The 24,430-nt window shown below is 34.8% G+C and overlaps 2 protein-coding genes across 2 annotated transcripts; one reads left to right on the forward strand and one right to left on the reverse strand.

Annotated features, from left to right (window-relative positions):
- Positions 1-2,855: 2,855 nt before the first annotated feature.
- Positions 2,856-10,789, reverse strand: LOC128230859 (von Willebrand factor A domain-containing protein 2-like). The gene is made up of 9 exons (XM_052943292.1): positions 10,756-10,789; positions 7,238-7,369; positions 6,361-6,477; positions 5,778-5,891; positions 5,261-5,504; positions 4,991-5,062; positions 4,524-4,648; positions 4,135-4,278; positions 2,856-3,484 (listed from the first exon to the last, which is right to left on the reverse strand). The coding sequence occupies exons 1-9, from the start codon at positions 10,787-10,789 to the stop codon at positions 2,856-2,858; spliced, it is 1,611 nt and encodes a 536-aa protein (XP_052799252.1).
- Positions 10,790-11,206: 417 nt separating this feature from the next.
- Positions 11,207-24,253, forward strand: LOC128232362 (cell cycle control protein 50A-like). The gene is made up of 9 exons (XM_052945872.1): positions 11,207-11,286; positions 15,460-15,593; positions 16,183-16,326; positions 16,649-16,859; positions 17,013-17,123; positions 20,333-20,554; positions 20,742-20,753; positions 20,796-20,952; positions 22,151-24,253. Exons 1-9 carry the CDS (start codon positions 11,220-11,222, stop codon positions 22,200-22,202), a joined length of 1,110 nt encoding a protein of 369 aa, XP_052801832.1. The 5' UTR covers positions 11,207-11,219; the 3' UTR covers positions 22,203-24,253.
- Positions 24,254-24,430: the final 177 nt, after the last annotated feature.

Consider the following 24,430-nt stretch of genomic DNA (forward strand, 5'->3'; position numbering starts at 1 on the left):
CGCTCTTTATCGAAGTATGAAGACGTGGGTCGATTTAGGGGTAATTTATCTTTCGGTCGTGCTAAACTGATAGAAGTACCTGCCATGAATTCCTATCAATAGCCTGTCGATTCAGTCTAAATACATCTTATCTCTAAACAAGGTAGTCACGATCGCGTGAATGTTTGACTGACACACTTGACTAGTAAAATACATCATTAGCACTATCATCATCAACAAATCCAAACAAGCATCTAAAATGGCTTTAAATAATGGTTAATAGTTCATAATTGTTTATATAATTTGTTATATTAAAGTTCTTCTTAAGCTTCATGATAAAAATGCTCACGCGCAAAATGGGTGCAGAACGGGTCCCAAAAATCTCCTTTTTAAGAAGAAAGGAAACTGAATATACATATGCAAACGGCTTCCCTATGAAGTGCCTACAAAGCCTATCTTTTGCACCTTATGGATTGAATGCAACATTATGGTTTGTCATAAATCTGCGTTCATTTCAGCATTACAAAGATGCAATGGGTAAATATTGGAAGTATGGAAAGTCTCCTCTATTTATGCATAAAAAGGAGATTAATGCCCCCGATGGGCTACGTGTGAAAGATAGAGAAACTCTCTCTTCTACTAAAAACATATAAAAATCAAAATAAAAGCTCCCTTTATTTTCTCAAAATGTTTTATTTGTTGGAGTCATACATATTTGGTAAAAGAAATTGTTGAAACATTTATTTTCTAAGAGAAGATATGCCACAATAATCCTATTGAATCACATGTTATATGTCTAAAAAGCGATAAGCTAGTACAGTTGGTATGTACTTGTATGGAACGAATATACCTGTATATTATTAATATTATGTGCATATCATGACAATTGAATTTATCTGACAGCCTCTTTGTACATTGTACACGTATGCGTGCGGAAGCCGGTTGTAAGGCTTGCTATTATTACATAACGGTCATATGAGGTTTTACCGGGCCTGGAAAAATTCCGTCTTACCCAATCCGGCACACTCGACTCACTCACGTGCATCTACGCGCCGTTTCAGAATAATATTTCAATGGATAGCGATACTAATCGTTCACTTCAAATTACCGTGAGCGCCATAAATTTGCTGGAATGTCTATAAAACACACATACCTTCAACATTGCACTTAATTTAAATTTATAGATTGGATTCAAACAAGTTGTGTCTCTGAATTCCGGTTGGATTTTTTAATAAAGCATTTAAAATCCGACTGATTTGACTGGTATGGAGCTAATCCAATGCGAAAAAAAAGTTATGTTCACATGTATGTGGGGCGGATGCAACATTACTTGCATACAATTTAACCACTGCATTGATTAAGCCCATTGGTTTCACAATCCAATCCAACGTCAGATAAAAGCGAAGTTGTTTGTTTCCATCGTAACTGGATATCGAATAATTAGGTCAAACTCCGAAAACGGTGCTATGTTCATTAGCTCCATACCAGTCAAATCAATTACCGTAGGCAACGGTCTTGGAAGTCATATAATTGTGCCGCTGCGGATTAATAATTGGATAAACGTAATTTCAACTATGAAAACTTAGCCGGACAACACTTCAACGTAAAAGTTTTATCAAAACTGTCGTTAAAAAACTGATAAAGTTTTGATAAATTAATATGTGGTCATTTTTGAACGATTTGATAAAATTTAAAATACACTTCAGAAAAAGTGTCGTTGAAAAAACTATAGAGACTATAGAAAAACTAGTGAGGTCCGAAAGCTGAAACTAGCTTCTTTATAATTGTTCACGCAGAACCGAGATCATGCATACTACTTACTTAAGGGGGTGATATCATTTATATGTATGAACGACAACTGTCAAAAAAGCAACCACAGCGTCATGCGGTCCAATGAGACAAGCGTTAATGGCTTTACTTTAGACATAAACAGTAGATGACTTTCAAAAAAAATGTTTGGTAGGGGAAATCGAGACACGTCGTGACTGTCACTCAGGAAGCAATCCTGGCAAGTTGTATTCTCGGACTTTAAATGCTTTTTTGTTACATGTAAACCCATTGCTAGTTGTTGGGTGAACGAATGATTCGCTACCCTGTAAAACTTTGAATTGCAGAAAGGAAAAACTAGCTATTGATTATTTCAGAACCTTTTTCGAACAACATGGTATATTAAAGTCAGTTGTTGACTTCTTATTCAAAGGACACCCGGGCCTCATATCTTACCTTAATTAAGTATATCTTTTGAATTTTGACCAAGTTTAGTTAGGCGATAAAGAGTTATAATTGGCATTTCATTTAATTTTCGAGAGGAAAGGAATGGAATAATATTTACTGTAAGCGTCTAGCCACTGGCCCGGTCTGTTCTAAAGATGTTTTAAAATTTCTTTCTATATACACACGTACATATTACAAACAGGGACACTAAGACTTGATGCTTTTTATTTTAATAAAAGTAAACACCAAAAGATAAATCTTTAATATCAATGTGTATAGATACACTATACTTTCTTTATAACTTATAATTGTAGAACATTGAAACCCGTTAATAAATCAGATGTATGCATCCTAAGCGGTGTTTTTTATGTATTTTGTTACACATAGCTACAGACTAAATAACATGTGGAAATGCTATAACATAGTAGATTAAAGAAAACAATATTAAGCTGTAATACGGTGTGGAAACTTGTTTAGCCAACACGACAACAGCTGATAAACTAATAGAGCATTTAGATCTTGTCGAAACCCAATGCGTCGACTTTATAAACTCTTTAATGAAAAGCCTTTATCTTGTGTGTTGTCGAAACTGACTCAATGACCATGCAAAAACTAGTCATCCAATACTACATCAATTTAATACGTATAACGGTTAGTTTGTTTCAAAAGTCATTCGAAAGTTGGCACGAGCTGTAAAAAACTTCCGTAGCAATAACGTCCAGATTAGTATGGGGTTCCCCAGAACGGGACACAAATACATAGGCAGGGTCGCTGGCAAGCCCCTTTGCAGCCTCGATCCCGAATCTCTCCCCCAACCCCACCACAAACACCAGAAGGCCAGAATCTTTCATTCGGGCCAGTGTCGAGCCGGGTTCCGTTGAAACGCGTGGATCACCACTCGTTAACAGTATAATGATCTGTCGCGTAACTTCTGCACTCTCATTAAATATCTCCTGTTCTATCTTACGCAGAGCTTTATCTAGTGTGTCGATGTTTAAAGAAACACACGACTCGGCAGTTTCCCCCTCACATGACCGAACCACCGTCAACGTTTGTATGTATTGGACAAAGCTTTCAGTGGTCGTCGTGTCTGTCAGATTGCGGTGAATTTGGACACCGTCATCGTCATACGATACCAAGGCTAGACGGACAGTGACGTTGAAATTTTGATTAAGGGTATCCGTAAGTATATAGGTCAGTGCATCTACTGCTTGGCTGAATTCAAAATCACTTATATCTGATCTCATATCCAGTAGAAATGTTACATCACTTGATGTGTTCCAAAAACACTCTGAAAGTAAAACGTAATATTAAATCATTGATTAACGCCATGTGGAGTAAGTATATGGACAATGAGAACAGGGGTGGTATTCAATATTCAACTTACGTTAATCTTATGGTCATACATCAACAAGTAATCCGATTAGTTGCATCGGTCTTAGATCCAATAAAGACCAATATTAAATTCCAGCCAAGTAATATATACTGTAGTAAGATAAAGTACCATGGTGTCCATTTAGCGAGCAGACATTGCCACGCTATACTGAAATAATTCCTAGCTTTACTTTGTCGATTTGTTTTGTCAAGAAGAAAACATCAATACTAGTAATGCAAAAAATACCGTTAGATTCTGAAGCTTAAAGTCGTATCAATTTGGGTGACTGACAGTTTGCTTTGTCGCCCTTCATCGCCAACTATCATACTGCTAAAGCTTACCGTCGAAAACAAATCCATAGTTTACATTAAACTGGGAATATATATGTGAGCTTGACCTCAGTATTCATTATCGACCCCCGAAAGCCTACTTCCAAATTTATTCTGTTGAAGCAAATGTCAAATTGCTTAAACTGACCGTACGTGTAAGGGTTCTACTAAGAAACATATCACAGCGCCACATACTAAACAAAATGAATCCTTTTGTATCGTTCATCTTAACCTTACCGTCGCATGTGAGGGCGACCAGTTGCTGTATGACTGTGTAGAGAGCGTTAAAGTTGTGCACGGAGAACACGTACTCGGGAGCCCGCTCGTCCCCCGGGGAGGCCACGCCCAGCAACTCATCGTGGGAAACCTCAGAGCCGATACCTGTATCATGGCAAAACACTTAAAGAAACTAATCTGTCTACAATTGATCTTGTAATTATCTCCCCTGGAGCTTCTGAGATATAAACAAATGCTTTCATCATGTAAAAGGAACACACAGTTGGTAACTTCAAGTTAAAGGCGTGTAAAATATGGCTTGTATGCCCTTAAGGATGCGCTCTAGCTTTTTTGTTGATTAAGTAAGTATACCATAAAAGATTAGTTATGTCGAAATACTACAAACTTACCTATAGCCAAAACCTTTGTAACAGATTTCCTGAGATCTGCAGCAGCAGTAAGGGTGAGCTGACGGGAAGTGGACATGCCGTCGGTTAGGAGGAACACGTACCGCTTCGCTGATATCCCTAACACACTAAACAAGAAAATACAAGAATATTGCATTGTTTTGTAAATCAGTAACTTGCAAACAGTCTGATATTTTACTTTTTTCACATTCGAAAACTTAAGTTGAAATAAAATAAAAAGATCAGGATGAAAAACAAAATTTCATATTGTTTATTTAGATATATATAATTGCAAAAATTGCGCCAAAGAAAATGCACAAGAGCGAACGTAAAAAGTTGGCACAATCATGGGTCCTTTTCACCTTCAGTTTGGACAAGAGACGAAAACGCGAAAAATCGAAAATGTCCCGTTTTGTGTCACTAAATATCGAAATCTCGTAATGGCAGAATGCAGCCTAATGAATAGCTACCGTTTCGACGATATGCCATTGACATGCTCTGTGACTTTCTTCAACCCAAGATGTGTAAGCGTCCCGCCAGGTCTGAAATATAAATAAAGGTATGGTATTTATCCATTTTTTAAAATTCAAATTAGCATTCTTTTAAACAAACCATGGCAGAAGCATCTTGGTATTAGTATGTGTACTTATATTACTATAAACAAAAACGTAAGTAAAGTAAGTTCGTTTGTCTTTTACTCAGCCATGTGCGTGCTTTACAATAATATGTCAGAGGCTGACCTGAAGGTGATATTGTTGACAGCCTGCTTCAGTGTGACATTGTCGTTGTAGTCATTGAGGCCAATCTCCAGGTGCGCCTTAAAGGAGAACGTAACCACGCCTATCCGGAAGTTTCTCTCGTCGACGACCACGTGGTCTATGAACTGGTTGACGAAGGCAAGCTGGTTCTGGAAATCGTTTTCAGTCTGGCTGATGGAGGAGTCGAGTAAGAATATGACGTCCGCCATAGTTGGCTGACAGTTTGCTGAAGATTGTAGAGCACAGATGATATAATTGTTATCGTCAAAGTGCCTTTGACAGCGCATGATCGGAACCGAGACATCGAATCAAACAAACAGCTGATGCTCGCTAAATAAGCATACGTGCTGATGATAACATCAGACAATACACAATACACATGTAGGAATAGTTTATATAGAGACCATAATTAAGAATTATATATATCGTGCAAACAAAATTACTAGCACGAGGCAGAAACTCAAGAAATCAAATATAATTCGTTTCTAACGCCACCTACCTGTTTCGCAGAACCAGCCGTAGTAGCCCATTGGACATTGGCACTCGAAGTAGTCCACGTAGTCTTGGCACGTGCCACCGTTCTGACATGGGGCGCTGGCACACTCGTTGACGTCTGGAAAATAATATTGTAATAGACAACCACAGAAGCCCAAACATCCAAAAGCGATTTGATAAGTGTATGTCTAAATGTTAAATAACAATCATTTATCAGACGTATTGAAATAAAAAACAACTTAGGCTAGTTACTTATATTAATTTAACCGTATGGTGTTGGATAATATATAATACGTTGTATTTCAAGAGCATTCCTTGTGCTCAATTGTGCATTTGTTTTATCGTCTAAAACAACTACTAGTATTTAATTTCACGTTTAAGCGCATACTTAGATCAAACACTTTTGCAAATAAGGACTTGGCACGAGGGTCAAAATGAAAAAAAAACACTGGGGATACCGCATTGGTACGCTCAGCCATTTTAAAGAATTCAAGGGTGGTGTAATAGCATAACATGGTACGTTGACGTCTTCAATTCAGCATTGGTGTATTGAAATTACCAATACATAAAACAGAGAGATACGTTACCGGTTGAACAGGATTTGTCGGTGTATCCGGGCACGCACTCACATCGGAAGTCGGCGGTGAGGCGGTGACACGTGGCACCGTTCATGCACGGCTTGTCCATGGCACACTGGTCGATTTCTGTTCAAAAAGATAAATGTGTTAAAATATTTAGCAACTGAAAGGTTTGATAGATTCCTTACTATCGCACCAAGAGCACCTCACGCAAATGCCAACGCACTCCTTTTTTATTGAATCAAGGGACATTACTCTTATTGTTTTGTGGCCCTTGTTATGGACGGTTTGTTTGTTATAACCTTAAATAGAGTCTGCACGACCTTTTCAGACAGCTAAGGGACATGACTAGGTAAATATACGACCTCGCGTATTATTGCGTGTGTTATTCCTTGTGTTAATGACTGCATGTTTCATCTGTGTAAGAAAACATTTGATCATTATGCGGTTAGACTTCACGAGTATTAATATAAGAATCTTCCATAGCCGCTCATGTAAGGTTCGTCCCAACCAGAGCGTAGGGTGTTTTGCGTAAACGTGGTTTACCCAGTTTCCACAGAACACGCTACGCGAGAGTTGGGATGAACCTGTCGTACACAAGCGGCATCGTAGATGCTTTTCTTCAACCTAAGTTAAAAAAATAGTTTGTATGTAATCTTTTGTGCGTAGAGAGAATAATCCGCTTTAAGATATGTGAGAATTTGTGGTGGTCATAGATATGCGTGCAGTGATTTCAAATATGTTAATAGTCAAATCGGTCTTTAAATAGTTCTGCGGACAGTGCAGCATTATTTCTCGAATGCAGCGTGAGCATATTTTTTGGTGCATTTGCACGGACAAACAAATGAGGTTAGAAAGAATGCACCAAAAACAGTAAGAATTTTACCTTCATCACAAAAACTTCCCGTGTATCCAGGGAGACACGCACAACAAAACCAGTTCTCCCAGTTCCCCCAGTTCTCCCAGTTCCCCCAATGCATGCAATACCCATTCTCACACAAGAAACACCGGCGTCTCTCTGAAAAAAATGGCAGAATGAAAAACATATATTTTTGTTTCTATATTAAATATTTAATAAAAAAATGTAAATCAATATGAAACATCTAGAATTATATCGTCAGTGTAAACTGTCATATTCAATGTTGATGATTTCATTTACTTAACAGATTTAGCAATATGAGGATTTGAAGTAAAGATTTGACACTGTCGAAGACCTTAAATGATCGTAGCATCAGCCAAATTGGATGTGTGTACATTAGTACTGCCCTAAGATACGGTCATTTACTTAACATAATTCTTAGTTAACGTTTCAAGAAAATCACAAGTACCTACGCTATATCCCGTGTCGCACGTACACGTAAAGTTGCCCTCGAACGCGTTGTGGCACGATCCGTGTGGAAGACAAGGGTCATTGGCAGGAGAACAAATATCTTCAAGTACACAAAAGCAAAATAAGACACTACGCATTCCGCGAGCAAGAAGATCGCGTAGTAATTTTATTTATTAGTTAAACTTTATGACTTAACTCTTGTGAATCTTAATTATGTTTGCAATGATACACTTCACTGGCAATCAATTTAAACTTAGATCAATTAATACAACTCTTAAACGCTTCTTTGATAAATGAAAAAATTGAATTTTACGAACTACTTCAACTGATGTACCGGCATACATCCGAGGTTGTCTTCGATGTAAATGGCCGAGGAGTTCCGAGTAAAAGAAACACTTGAAATACTCAAACGTTTTGCAAAAGCTGACTTTAACCGTCTCCGTGGCATAGTGGTTAAGCGTCCGCCTACGGAGCGGGAGTTCGTGGGTTCTATCCCGGGCCGCGTCATACCGAAAGACGTTAAAAGCTGGTACAAGTGTACCCGAGCACGTCAAAGAATCAAAAGGTCTCTTCCAAAAGACGTAGGGTATCGCATCCGGGTCTCTTGTATCTCTCTCTGTTTCTTCAAGTCTTCCAATGTCTGGATTTGACTGCGAATTGCTGTTACTTCTAATTCATGTCACTTGAGGTTAAAACACAATTTAAGTCGGCGGGGTCAAGCCATAATGAATCCAATGGGCGCAAGCAGACCTTGCTGAACTCAAATAAATAAACAAAAGCTGACTTAGAGAACTCACTTGAAACTTGGGGTCTGTAGTGTAACATGTGCAACAGGAGCAGTAAAATCATTCCAGGATCTATTGTAACATCTTATAAAAAATGTTTATTCGAAATTACATATTTTAAGTGTTTGTATTGAGTAAAGGCAGTAAGAATACTTGAAATCAACATATAATGGTAATCTATTTCCCAAACTGTTTCAATTTCCTGGTCCAGGTAGCGATCGTAGTCCGGTATAAGTACAAGTTAAATAGCAAACAATGAGGGAGTTGGACAGATCCCGTATAGTCAAGGAATTGTGTGATTGCCATAAAAGGTCTGATACTCTTCCCGTCCAGTCGAAAAATATAGAATCAGAGTTAACTTGAATGGAAATCTGTTTCATTTCTATAATAGATATCCGATTATTGAACGGGTCTGAACTTTTTTTAAACGCAAAATGTAGTGCAAATCTACCTCTTAAATTAATAACTTTTTTATCGAAATAAAGTAATACCCTTTTATCAAAATAAAGTACCTATAAGTTTTATTTATATATGTAATATATATGAAAAATATCATACCTGCAGATAAGCATTTCCCGATTAAAACAGTAAATACAGCCACGCAAAGTACGTTCGAAAACATATCTCATACAGATAAAACGACTCACGTTAACATTAGTCAACGAGAAAAGGTATAAAAAGGAAGTTTAAGAGCGCTTAAACAAAATATAAAGATAAGCAACCTCTAAATCACACTTCGTTTGAAGATCGCTTTAAACTGATAGTAGTACCTTCCATAAATTCCTAAGGTCAGTCAGGTCTAAATATATTGAATCACTTGAACAAGGTAATGACGATCGCTTCAATGTTGAACTGACACACTTAAACACTATATTTGTGTTTTGCGATAAAAAAATGAAATTATTATGCATATATTTAATGACAATACTAATAATAATAATAATAATAATAATAATAATAATAATAATAATAATAAATATGATAATAATAATAATAATAATAATAATAATAATAATAATAATAATAATAATAATAATAATAATAAATAATAATAATAATAATAATAATAATCGTCATCATCATCAAACACTCTCTTTATTTATTCTGTTATTAACTGTTTAGATTGGTTGGAGCAAAAGTGTTTAGTAACAGAACTTTTTGAAACATGTATTTTCTAAATAAGTTAAGCAACGCCCTGCCAGATAAATTATATTGAATCACATAGTATGTATCTATTAAATGATTAATGAATACAGTTGTTATGTAGTTATATATACTTGTCGCTTTACATGTTGTAGCGGCCGAGTTTGTCATAAAAGCAAAAACCGATAGAGTGCGCCTGGCATGACCTGCGTTCAAAGTGGAAGTGGACCGCGAAAATAATAAAATCATAACATTTAAGTCTGGTCCTTCAGTCTTTAAGCACATGATTTATGATCCAAACACATAACTTGAAATCCCAAACAGTAAATTTTCTTAGGAAAAAAGTCAAAGGGAGATCCTACAATAAAATCACAACGTAAACGAATTTTTCAATCACTTTTTCTATAAAAACCATTATAATGGAACTCATATACAGTACTTGGAGTATTATCGGCAATACTATGACGCGAACTATCAAGAAAATATTTAATCTACAATTTCTGGATTTGATTTCATTTAATCACAAATTTACTGTGTGTTTAAGTGCAAAGTACAGAAAGTAATAACAGTGTATGTATAAATATATCTGTTGTTGTTCTTCTTCTTCTATTTTATGGTGCCTTCCTGTTGCAATCAACAACTCATGCGAGGAAAGGCGAAATTTTGTTCTATTACTGACTATTTGTTTGTATTTCATCTAGAAAAGGTTCTTGCTTAAGTTCATTTTATACCAACTGTATGTTTCTAATCGGTCCATTCATGATATACTTTAAAAAATAATAATAATTGATGGGAATGGATTGTATTTTTTAGAGTACCGGATATTCGACACTCCTATTTCATGTAATATAAAAAGTACATGAGATGATCAATTAAATCCACTTAAGGTATTATATTGTTGTCAACATATTTAGTGTTAAATTGCATCTGGGACAGATTGCATAAATGAATGAAAGAAAGTTATTATTAGATTGCAATAGTTGTATCCAATATGCGATCAGCCTTATTTCACGTCACAAGTTCAACTAACATTGGTTTCCAGTGAATGTACCTCACTCCTAGACGAATCCAGGTCAACTCGTAGCTACAATAATTGGCGACCAGGGATACATTTTTGCTATTTTGACATTTCTTATCATGGTATACCTGTCTCGAGTCTCCCATAGTAAAACTGACACATCGCCATAAGACTCGTTGACGGTCTTTAAGTGCACTAAGCCCAATTAGATTTTCGGCTTGGTCCTTTCGGCCAAGTTACCAGACAGACAGACAAAGGTGTTATCATATCGCCCGAAACGTAGGCCGAAATGAATTAGCCCGAATTTGACCAGGCCGAAAAGGGAATTGGGCTGAGTTGACCCGACACCAACCTAGAGAAACGGACAGTTGCTGATGTTCTTGCAGCCATTGATTTGTGTTAAAATTAACGAGTTTATCCAGTTAAATTAATTTCCGGCACGCACAATTAATTAATTCTTATATCGGGTAGTCAGTGCGTTTGATCGCTTGGTTTTGACAAAAATATAAATAATAACGTGGGCTGAAATATTTTAGTTTAACGTAACCTTGATGCTGTTGTTATGACACGTTCATTTATCAAACATTTCAAAATGGCGAACGGCACTCCAGGGACACCTGGGATTGACGCAGAAAAGACCCAAAGTAGACGCCCAAAGGGTAACAAATACATACTTGTATACATATACAGATACATAAAACATTATTTAATACACAGGATATAAAATAACATGTTTAAACAAAAGTTAAAGGTATAAATTAAGATTCCAAAGTAATCAATCATTCATTATTTGTTTTCCTGTTTGTTTTGATTTTCGCTTGGCTACTGTCAACTGACTAAGGTGCGGAATATGAAGCATAGAATTGAAGTAACGTTATTACTTAACAGAAAAGAATATAAAGTTTATCCAAAACCTTCATCAATATAATCATAAAAACATATTTATGGAATATCGTCACGGACCTATAAAGCATGGATTGGCAACTGCCCCATATCGGTGAAACGATAAGAAATAATAATTTACCCACAATCCTTGGCGCGCGCTCGGCAAATATCGAAAAATTCCGCCGAATCTCCGATCGGTGATTAACGGCGATCTTCGGTTATTTCCGCCAACTCTGCTAATAATGCCTTGTTCGTTATAGATTTAATTATATTTAATAACTGTGATTTTAATCAGATTCCATTGGACTATTATCAACTCAAATAAAAGTACCACGCATTTAAGTCAATTTTAATTAATGTTTTCCTACATGTATATATTCGGCCGATGTCGAACGTCTCGAAATGACCACACGGTAAGATCTCGGAATGAAATCCCGCTGCACGCGTGAGTTTGAGATTATCGCATTAACACAGATGAGAGTTGCCAATCCATGGTTTATAGGTCCATGATATCGTGTGATTGACATGGATGAAAATTGTTTAAAATAATAGACATGGTAAACGGGATTCTTCCAATCCCTAATGTCTACACGGGTTTGTGCAAAAACAGGGGCTGTTTGAAAAATATTGAAATTGTACATACATGCCATTTCCCCCGGCTTGAGGAAAAATCCCCCGGAATTTCGATCCAACCCCCGGTCTCCCGGCGGGAGATAAAAATCCCCCTGAATTTAAAAATTTTTTTTTTTTAGAAATTTTTCCTCAGGCAATAATGACAAAGTAAGTGAAACCACAATATGTGAGTGAAACTGAATGTAAAGTAACAACTCCACAAGGGTGAAATGCCAAAAGGAAACTTTTACAACAAGTGATCAATTAATTTGTAGTAATTATCAAAGGCAAAGAAATATTACTATTTTGGAAGGAAGAAATTAATAATATTTATTCTATTCTCTTATTGTCTGAAAGTCATCACGCTGATAGAATTAAGCACAATTTTTTAAAAGACTTTGGAGGAAGGTAAATTTAATTTAATTGTCTCGAAAACATATTTTTCCAATGACATATTTTTTTCTGCAAGTGCATTACAGTATGACATGACAGTGTATCATAAGAATATGATAAATCATGAAATAAATATACTTTCGTCTAAAAATACTTTAAAATTTCGCCAACTTAGACCTGCTAAAAAAAATCCCCCTGAATACAACCAAAATCCCCCTGAATTTTCAGCCTTTTGAACAAATCCCCTGAATGGTCTCCAGAAAATATGGCATGTATGATTGTATTATGTGGAAGTATTTTATGGTTGAAATTGATCATAAAGGTTTATATTCATATTTTACCATGTAAGTCAAAAGTTATTTTGTGGCAGAATGTTCTGATTGTTTTAAAATTGTGCCCTGAAGCCTTGCAGGTGCCCTTCATGTATATATCGTTATGTTTTGACAGAATGAAATGAAGAAAACCCCATGTTTTGACAGAATGAAATGAAGAAAACCCGTCGAACTCATAATTATTTGTTGGATATTTATTTATTTTTGTACGGAACTAATATAAAATAACATAATCTGGTAATTATTCTTGTTTTTATGATATTTTATAGACGCACTATGCTTCAACCCAGAATCCCGATAGGAAAATATACCAACTTTTCATACTAATAATATCTGTCATGTGTTCCCGTTCCGGATAGAAAAATCCGACCTGAGGGCACCTGCGTTGCCAGGTAAGCAAGCCTCGTTACCGGCTACGCAGCGTGCCCGAGGGTCGGATTTTTCTATCCGGAACGGACACACATGATAGATATTTTTATTTAGCATACCTTTAATTACATTTTTTTGTGAAGAAAATACATAAGAAAGCGCTTGCGATGATGTTTACTGACATCATGACGCGCAGTAATTTGTATTCACTGCATACGTCAATAAGTTCCTTCAATATATTTTAGGGTTATTTTGTTTTGTTTTTGAGGAATATTTTTGTAAAGTTAATGTTAATGGAACTCATTAATTGAAATTTCTTAACTATGGTTACATTAAGTGTTTAATAAAAGAAGTTGAAAGTATAACGTCACAGCGGTTGACTCATCTGGCATGGGGGGATGCCATATCGATTTTCCAGCACGGATGAATTCACCGGAAATGCCTATCCGGTGTGCTAGAAAAAATGTATGTGAAGAATTCGCCATATCAAAAATCGTAAAAAATCTGTCAACATACAATTATTTGGACTAGGATGAAACTTGAAATGCATATTGCCATTATTACGCATAAGAATGAATTCTACTAGGAATATATCTAGTTATCCTTTTTAATGGAAAAATATGAAAAAGCTGCGAAAAATGATTAATTGTAAACTATGTGGTACTTCAGTTAATTAGTTTCAATGCATGTACACATCGATACCAAAGATACATGTATGTCAGTTTTCAACAATTTTCTCTTTTTTTCGCTATTTCATCATACGATGTTTCAATTTGTTTGAATGTGGCTGGTTAAGTTCTGAAAGTAGGCAGGGTTTTTGAGGACCTCCCACATCCGTTTATTAAAGGGGCAGTTAAAAGGAGCTTGGAAGGCCGTCTAAATTGCCAGATTAATTACTTGGCTACCAGATCATTTTGAAACCTCTGCAGGGCTCTCGCGAGGGGGCGACTTGGGCAAAGTGGTCGCCTAAAATGCCCAGACTTCTCCCATTTGTATCATCAAAGTGACATTGACTTGGCCAAAAAATTTAGCAAATTGTAAATCTGTCAATCAGTGAGTATTTGGCCACTGTCCCATTAGTCAAAACATCGCAATTAGCCAATCTTAAATTTGGTAATGTCTTAATCCGATAATTGGGCCGTGTCATCCAATTACCAAAACATCACCAGTAGGCGGAGCTATTGAAAGTTAACCAATCAGAATGTTCATTGAGAGGACCCTGATCAAATGATATAAATTCGTTAAAATGAGATAGAAAACGCGATATAATAATAAAAAAGGTTAAAAAGCAATTGAAATATGTATTGAACAAACATTTAAACATTGTTGCTTTTGAAGCAGACTGCCATAGCCATCTCGGGCCATCATCAAGGTGGCCCTAAGAAAATCAATAACCTGCTTTATGTAGAGTTTACTAACAGTATTTTACGATGTCAAAAAAAATTGGCCAGATCGCCATTTTGTCAGAACAATTTTCGGAGTTAATTTCTATACCTCCCATTATGTATTGGTAAAGATTTCATCAAGGACAGTGATTTAAATGTCATTTGGTTCTTAAATGTCAGCATATTGAAAATTATATAGCCGGAGACAAGTAAATAACAGCATAGCTGAATGTGACATTCGTACCCTATCCCGAACGTACCAAAATAAGATTCGTACCCCTACTACATTGACAGTTCATTTATAAGGTCATTTTGATTGTTTCAAATCCTTAGCTGTCTTGGTTTTTGTTTCATTTTAGATGCTTTTTGCTGATAAACTATGTGACATTGACAAATACACTTTTGCTGAGCCAAAAACGATACATTATTTAATGAATACTTTTTATAGTTATAGCAATCAATTTCAATGTGAGTACAAAATGAGGTGTGTGGTAGGGCATAGTTTATGTATCAGGTGTTACGAAAAGTATCACTTCTCCCTAAAGTCTCCCCACTTCTCCCTAATTTGACTGAAGGGAGAAGTCACTTCTCCCAAAATTTTCAGCCTAGTGAGAGCCCTGCTCTGCTAATATGAGTAAATGGACATTAATTGGATAATAAATGCTCTTTACAGGTATGTAATTTGTATGACAATATGATTATTATGTGAACAATGAAAGAAGTGGCCGATTAAATTATGATCATCATGGCAAAGTGAAAGAAAGTCATATAACAGTATTATCACTTGAGATTATAGTGAGGTTGTACTTAGCGAGATTTTGTTCCAACATGTATACATGCTGCATGTATATTTCAGACACCAAGTTAAAGCAGCAGCGTCTTCCAGCCTGGCAGCCCATCTTGACAGCAGGAACAGTCCTACCAGCGTTCTTTGCTATCGGCATTGCCTTTATCCCCCTTGGTGTTATCCTTCTGGTTACTTCAAATGATGTAAGCATCTGACAATTTTGGAAAGCTTAAATGTCATCTGAGTCCACAAGTTGTATTCTGATGATTATTTAAAGTGACACTCTTATTCAAAATCAATACATACACAAGTATAACAAACATCAAGTTTGACTGATAAACCATTAACTTCTTACTAAATAATGGAATGGATATAATTAATTACCGATATCAAGATTGTAACCATATATTTAATAGCAGAAAGCAAAAAATATTAAATGATTGGTGAATGCTTAAAGATTTACTACGGTCTACTATAGTCAAATAAGGTAGAAAAACAGTTTCTTTTTTTGTTCATTTCTTTCAAATCAAACTTGGTATCCTTCATATGAACCATTGTTTTCAACACTTATTCATCTCATTTGGAATATTAAAGCAATATTATTAATTGTGGTAAATATAATTTTGGAGTAAGAGTACATCTTTAACATCAAATCCTTCTTAAACTTGTAAATTATAATGGTACATACAGGTATGTCTACAAATTTAATAAGGTCTGAGGATTTTTTTACCACTTAACAGCATCGAGTAATGCTATAAAATATTTGAATGCATTTATTTATCATTCTTGTAGATCAGAGAGGCTAGTTATGACTACACACAGTGTGAGAACATTGCCTCCCCAGGACAAACATGCGATAACTTTCTGTCAAGTCAGAACATCACTGGACAGACATGCTCCTGCAGAGTCAACATGACACTGGAAGAAGATTTTACTGTAAGCTGAAAATGACATGTTGATAATATGTTTTTGCCATTATTTATGAAAAAAGTTAACCATTGTCTATTTTGTGTCTTGGCGTATACGTTCGATTTGTATGGCATTAAATCCTAAAGTAAGCATTAATTCTTCTTGTGGATTTGGACCCTATATACTACAAAGCTGCCACCATGTGCTACTATTTATTAATGAAATGTAATCCCTGATTGGTCAATGGAATGGGGAAATCAAAATGTCAACCAGTTTCACTTAATTTATAGTTGTCATTGCTGTGATCTCAGATTGTGTCTTATTTGTACATGAAGAAACTGTATTTCAGGGCACTGTGTACATGTACTATGGACTGGTCAACTACTACCAGAACCACCGTCGTTATGTACGTTCCCGTGATGACGGTCAGCTCCATGGATACACGAAAGATGCATCGTCACTGTTAGATGATTGCGCCCCATACAAGGAGAAAACCATCAACTCTTCTCTGAAACTGCCAATTGCACCATGTGGGGCAATTGCAAACAGTTTTTTCAATGGTAAAATTATGTCCGCAGATTTGTTTTTGGAAGAAATATTTGGATACTACCGGTACCTTTAATACTTGACAACCTTATTTAGTATGCCAAAGTCAGCAATATTTAGGCCAAGTCAGTCAGTAGCTATGCTATGATGCTGTCTTATGATTTCAGATACGTTTACGATGACCTACATGAGTGGAACCTCTAGCACCCCTGTAGGGCTATTGAAGACCGGCATTGCTTGGCCTTCAGATAAAAATGTCAAGTTTGGAAACCCGGATTGTAAGTTAAACTCATTTGATAAAAAGCATCACCTAATGCCTTTATTATTAATCTTAGAATGTTATTGATAGCTTCAAATGTACTGAGTGCATGTACTTTCATCTGATTATTATTAAAGACAATACTGTTGGTAAGTTGTGAAGAATTAAGAGAAGTTCATTTTAGGGATATACATGTATCTTCCAAAAATATGCTATCTTTCATGCTTTGAATTAACTGCAAACAGGTGATACAAAAACATATTCCAACTTATTTCAACCTTTACAGATAGAAATAAGTACTACTTTTTCAACATTAATTTGAGTGTATAATCTTAAGCCGGAATTTTCATTGACCTGGCAGGCGTTCTTTTAAAAGAATTTTGTGTTTAGGTTTTCTTTCTGTTTCATAAAACAACAGATTTATCAGATCTTGATGAAAGTTTTGTCAGCATGATATGAAGGCCAGTGTGCATAAAGGTCATTCTTAATAAAAGCTGGGACAAAAGGGCAAATATCAGGACAACATTTTGTGTTCAAGTTTATTATTCCTTTCAAAATTCATTAGTTTTCATCAAATCTTTAAGAATCTCAGTCATGAGGTTTCTGGGCATAATATTTAGGAACAGCGTTTGACGGTTTCAGTCAAAAACTAGGTCACTTTGTCAAATGAAGAAAAATTGGTGTTCATAAATTCAACAGTGTTAATCCAATCTTTATGAAATTTCAGAATAAAATAAAGTCAACATGATATTTAAGACCAACGTGAATATGGGTTATCTCAAGGTCTAAAACTAGGTCACTAGTTTAAGGGAAAAGATGTATTAAGTGTTCTTATTCCTTCATATACATAATTCAACCGTGTATATCCAATCTTTAAGAAATCAGTCAGGGTTGTTCCATTTAAACATATAACCCCTAGGGGGAAGGCACTTTTAAAATATACCACCCCCTACAGAAGCAGCTTTACCCCCATCGGGGTCCAAATTAGCGAAAAAAGACACCTATCTATATACTATTGAAATAATTGCCTTCCCCCTGTGGGTTATATGTTTTACTGAAATAGCCCTCAGAATATTTCTCAGCATAATATTTAGGACAGATGTGAATATTGAGTCTGCAGCATTTTCTTTTTCCTCTGAAAAAATATATTTGTACATGCTTCTGCAAATTTGCATTCGTCCAAATGAAAAATCCGGCTTTACTGCAGTTTCCACATTAAGCCCTAAATAATTCTGATAAACAGCTACAACATGTCTGATACTGTTTCTCCTATGTAATAAGCTATAAATGGCAGTGATCGTAAGTAAAGTTTCAATTCACCAGTTTTAAAACAAGTTGAATATTGTTATCATGTCATAATCTTAAATGTGCTATTCTTCTGATCTATTGTCAGCTTGTCTATTTTATATTTATTAAAATATGACAAAATCTAAACCCCAGCAATTCATGGGCCCCGTATGACAGGGCCAAATCAAACATTTGTAACAAGTAGCAAAGTGGATACTATTACTTGCAGTACATATCTTCTGAATCATATCAGAGAGCCTTATCTCTGATATTATAAGCTTGTTTAAAAACAATGATAAGGTTTATAGTTCTGCCTGCGGCATATGGATTGGCGGGCGGGCGTCGTCCCATATGATGTAATCTCAATGACTTTAGAAGCCTTTGTCCAATCATCACTAAATTTGGTCAGAATGTGAATAGTCATAATATTTTGGACATTTTTAATAATCAGCCAAATCACTTTAGCCACTCAAGCGTAATTGTCTTTAAATTATAGAAATTAAAAAAATTGTCTTATCTAATCAATAACTATAGAAACCTTGTCCAATCATCACAAATTTTGGTTAGAATATATATGAGTACAATATCTTGGACAAGTTTATTATTAAAATTACCCATAACCTTTTTCACCAATAAAAAAATCTGTGTAAGGTTCAATAACCAGCCATGTCACCTCAGTCACTTCAGAGGGACGACCATTGAATTGACAAAAAAACTGTCTTTACAGTGTTCACTCTCTTCATTTGGCTTAACTATATGCATACTCCAAAAGGGATTAGTTATCTAAAAACCAAGTTCCATGTTTAAGCTTTGGTGTTGGAAAGTGCATGCCTTGCTTTATTTTTATAAACTTTCTGAGATTTTAGTTGATCTAAGTGTCATGTATGTCAAGATAAATATAAAATTGAATCACACATACACATATTCTTAGCTTACCTGACAACAAAGTGGTCAGTGGGAAGCTATTATGATCTGACTTTTTCTGTCTTCCTCAATTAGTTCATTCCATTCTAGCAACAACATTTCTGAACCAGTTTTATTCAAACATGTCAATCAATATGGCCACAACATCTTGGCTAAGTTTGATTATGGGCAAAATCTGACTAGTAGGTCAAGTGTTATTGCCCTTGATTTATGAAAAATGCCATATTTATTGTTATTCCCACTCTAGCTTATTAATTTTTACTAATCTTTTAATATCATATTTAGAATGAAAATGTATAACTTCTCAACCAAGTTTTATTATGAGCCAGATCTGCCTAGTATGCTGAGTTATTTCCCTTAATCAAAACAAAATGCCATATTTAACATGAAACTCATGCATTTTCTTTCCTTGACCAATCCTAATCATATTGAGAAAGAATATGCATGACTGTAAGATCTCAGCCACGTTTGGCTATTGGCCAAATATAATTAGTAGTTTAATAAGATTGATCTCGTGATAAGAATTGCCATGGTCATAGTTTGATATATCAAGGCGATCCAGGGCTCTTTGCCCCCTCTCCTTTTCAAAACCGTTTTCCCTTTTATATTCAATTGTTTCTGCTCAGAGCCTTCATCAATTATTAAAAACAATCATATATTGGAAGTAACATCAATGCAATGCATAATGTTAAATATGGCATCTTGGTTTGTGGTTTGTCAGGGTAAAGATAAAGGTTAACAATGCTTATGGAAAACAATGAGCTTAATCATTTATGCAAGATTATTAATATCAAAATAAACATCAAATTGCTAACAAATATTAATATGCTTGATATAACTATTTGGTAACTCAGCACTTGTTGAAGTAAATGCCATTTAAGAGAAGTGCACATACCAGGTTTATTAACACAATTATGCACCATTCTAAATAAAAACATTTTATTTTTGCCTGATAAGTCAATATTGTGCAAGTTTGAACTATTTAGTATAAAATAATCATTACTCTCATACATCTAGCCTGGGCTGGATTCACCAATCCTCCAAACTGGAATGACAAGAATGTGTACGACCTTGACCCTTCTGACCCAAACAACAATGGCTACAAAAATGAGGATCTTATCGTCTGGATGAGGACTGCTGCCCTTCCGACCTTCCGAAAACTCTACCGCCGAATTTCACATTCTGGCACTTTCGCAGATGGTCTGCCGAAAGGAACATACCAACTTGACATCACATATGGTGAGATTAATAATCAGAGTTGCTTTTAAGTGCTTTAACACCAATATTGTCTTATATCTGTTTTTCTCTTTTTCTGCTGCAGTTTATTATACTGTATTGGCTCATGACATATACAACAGTGAATTATACTTGATAATGAGACCAAAATACATGTACTAGTAATTAAGGCCTGTGTTTGATTGTTGAGGTAATTATTTGAGTGCCTACTTGATATAAAATATTTGATTCCAGCTTACCCCAGTAACTGCATTTGACGGGACCAAAAGCATTATTTTGACGACAACATCATGGCTAGGAGGGAAGAATCCTTTCCTTGGTATCGCCTACCTGGTTGTGGGCTCCATTTGTATACTACTGGGGGTCATCTTCCTCATCATACACCTCAAATGGGGACGCAAGTAGGTGTTTCAGCTATCAAGTATTTGTCTATCAAAGTACATTAAGCTTTGGTTTTGGTTTATTGAAATGCAGAAAAAACCCAGATGCTTCTTTTCTTCAAGAAAAAAATAAAAATATTGTCATAGCCTTGGTTTTGGTGGCCTTTTTTTTTAGTGCAAAAGATTCTTGGCAAAAAAACACCACAAAAACAAGATATTGAAATGAAACTGACAACAATGTCGCCAGAGACAATAGGCACATGTATAACAAGGTCCATAATTCTTGGCTTCAGTTTAATTTGCCCAATTTTTGGCTGTAAAAAACAAGAACAGAATGAGCCTCAATTGGCATTTGCTCTGCAGTGTTCTTGTTTTATTTTGTTGTACTGACTTGATTGCAAGAACATTAATGAGCTAATTAATGAATGCGTCTGTCCGTCTATTGTTGGCTTCCCTGTACAGCACAGTGTTAGATATGAGCTTCCACATACGGTAGACTGCCCTCTTCCATGCATTGCTAAAGCTAAAATGAACCAGAGCTTGATGCATTGATCAGATATAAGGAATGGGAACTGGAAAGTTTTGGATTAATGGTAACCAAATTACCATAAAAATGATTGACCATTGTCTTATAAGCACCTATTTTAGGTTTCAGTGATTTGGTCATTAATTTATTTTTAGAATGCCTCCTATGCCTGCTATGAATATCCTTTTTGTTTATGTTTGGTTATATTTATAAGAGTTTGTTATGGCAGCCCTTCAAGATTTTCAGTGTCTTCTGAGTTAGTTAGATCCAGTTTAAGGTTGTAGGGTAAACATGGTTGATTTTAGTTCTTCCATTTTTTATTTATTTTTGTTACATTTACAGTGAAGTTAGAATATGTTTAATGATTTAAAAATGTCTGTTGTATTTATGTTACTTTTTCGAGTTTGTTTCTTATCTCAGAATGTTACAATTTAATTTTTGTTCATTTTTTAAATTTTAAAAGTAAGTCTTTAACAGTGTTCCATAAAGATCCATTTGATAAACATGTGGAAATGAAATGTTGGCGTTATATTAATCCTTATACTGAATGTGTCTTTTTTTGAAATCAGTTTTCATAGTTTCTGTAAATACTTTTTAACCAGATTTTACTCTGCCTAGTGCCTACCATACACCATTGGCTTCCACCCAAAGTAGAAAGACAAACAATAACCTATTATCCTATTTCTCTTACAGGACCCAGGAGATGATTAATGTGACCAATCGGACGCCATTCCAGGACAACTGATACACTTGTCATATACATTGTAGCGTATGGCTGAAATAGGCTCTCGAACAAGTGATTAAGAGGGGGAGGTATTTGAGTGTATCCACTGTTCAACATCATGCCAACAAGAGTGTTTAATGTAAACTTGTTTTGCAATTACTATAAAATGAATTTGTTTTAACTATTTAATCTTTTGAAGTAGAAAAATACATATATTTAAGGTTCAATGCTGTCTTTTTGGGAAGAACTTGTATGATAAAAATGTCATAAAGTACAGTTATGATGTCTGTTAATAAATCTTATTCTGAAAATAGAAAATTTCAAATTTAATTTTCAATGACTCATTGAAATGACACAGTAAGGTTTCAACATGATGTTGGCAAATAAATGGGCAAGACTTAAGAGATTTTTATATAATATCTTGTTTTCACTGTGTTTTAACCAAGATTAGAATTCCATTAATTTATTAAAGTGTGTCTATGTACATTTACATGCATTAGGGTTCAAGCTGAAGAGTCATGGATATCAGGAAGTACACCCTTCTGCTTTCATAGAATAAAATGCTTTTAAGATAACAAGGTATTGTTATTGTTCTGATAATAACAATATTTTGTTTTTGTTTCGAATAAAACTTATAAACTGATTATATTAATAAATATATACAAACTTTACATATTTGGCAGTTAAAAACTAGTATAGCTTCAAATTAAGACAAATCCTAACATTTTCTATGAAATTCATTATGTTCAAGTTCTTCACAGTCTCCTGCAGTATGAGCTTTTTCCCACTAAGCACCCTGTCCATCTTCTACAGTGCTCTGCCTGATAAAGACTGGCCAAAACTCTACATTCATTTAATTTAACATGTACTGTCATTCACCTGTTAGTCTAGTAATTGATATTTTTCTAATTTTCTAATTTCTTAAGCTATTGTCTTAAATAGATGTATGTACATTTATTGACTTTATTTATCGACATACTGCATATCAAATTAAATAAAATATTTATATTTTTCTCAATATTCAAAATTCACACATGAAATATAATTAAGATGGTAAATAATGAGTAACACCATTTATACAGAAAACTTAGTTTTTAAACATTTTAAGCACGAACCATCCTCTGTAACCGCCCGCCTAATGCCAAGGATTGGCAGGACCAATTGTTATTGTTTTTATTGATACTTAGATTTATTGTAGTGGTATTTATGTGAAACTGCATATTGTGCTTTACGTTTACTACTGATCTGTGACTGTGCGAGTGTTTTAAGCTGTGTTTAAATACTGTAGGGTCATTGTAAGAAGGTATCAAGCAACATTAAGATAAATAGGTTCTGGTACCTTCTGATAATAACCCCCATGAATTATCCTGTATAAGCAGTGCAATAAACTGATGCATTGAGTGAACTACATGTATGTTTGTACATAGTTTAAACAAAAGGTCTTTCTGTAGTTTAAATGATGTTCCCTTTTTCATTATTATACATGTATGTTTCTGCAGCTTTTGTAAAGGATAATCATATTACTATTTAAAATCATCATGTATGTTAAACATTTCATGTAATGAACAAAATTAGTATGTGAACATATTTATTAGTGACTTCAGAAACTTTCTACCATAGGTGACTGATTTTCAACCAGCAAAATTAAAAGAGAGGTGTTATTGTTTAGTTTGAAGTCTATGCTCTAGAATATATGATTCTTTATAAAGACGTGTTTTATTTTAGATCCATTCCATAAGTATTGTGTTTGTCGGTTTGATTGAACTGATAGTCTGTCGAGTTGTTCTGATGATTAAGAGTTTACCTGATCTATTTTTAATAGTTTTACATGTATCTGTGCTGTATGTTTGTGAATGATTTTTAAACATTTTAACAAGGAATACAAATGAAACATGTTTTGTTTTTTTAAACTTTAGGCAAGCGTGTCTGGTTCATCTTTTTGCAATACCTTCTCATTATAAACTGCTTAGTAAAGATCAGTTTAAGAGCTTGTTGCTGATTTTTCTTTGGACACTGGATAAAATTATTGTCATTTTAAGTTTTTTTCACCATATTAAAATTAAAAAAATTCATGCATTGTGTTGTCTTTCATTTTTAAGAAAGTTGTGATTTTAATGAATGGTTAACCTTAAGGTTTGAGAGATATAAAAATATGGAAACATTTATCTGATTAGAAAACTTATTCAGTCATGAATGATAAGATCATATTTGTACCTTAATATGTTCATTATATCCATGTTGATATTATG

Source organism: Mya arenaria, chromosome 4, assembly GCF_026914265.1.
Source record: "Mya arenaria isolate MELC-2E11 chromosome 4, ASM2691426v1".
Taxonomy (NCBI): Eukaryota; Metazoa; Mollusca; class Bivalvia; order Myida; family Myidae; genus Mya; species Mya arenaria.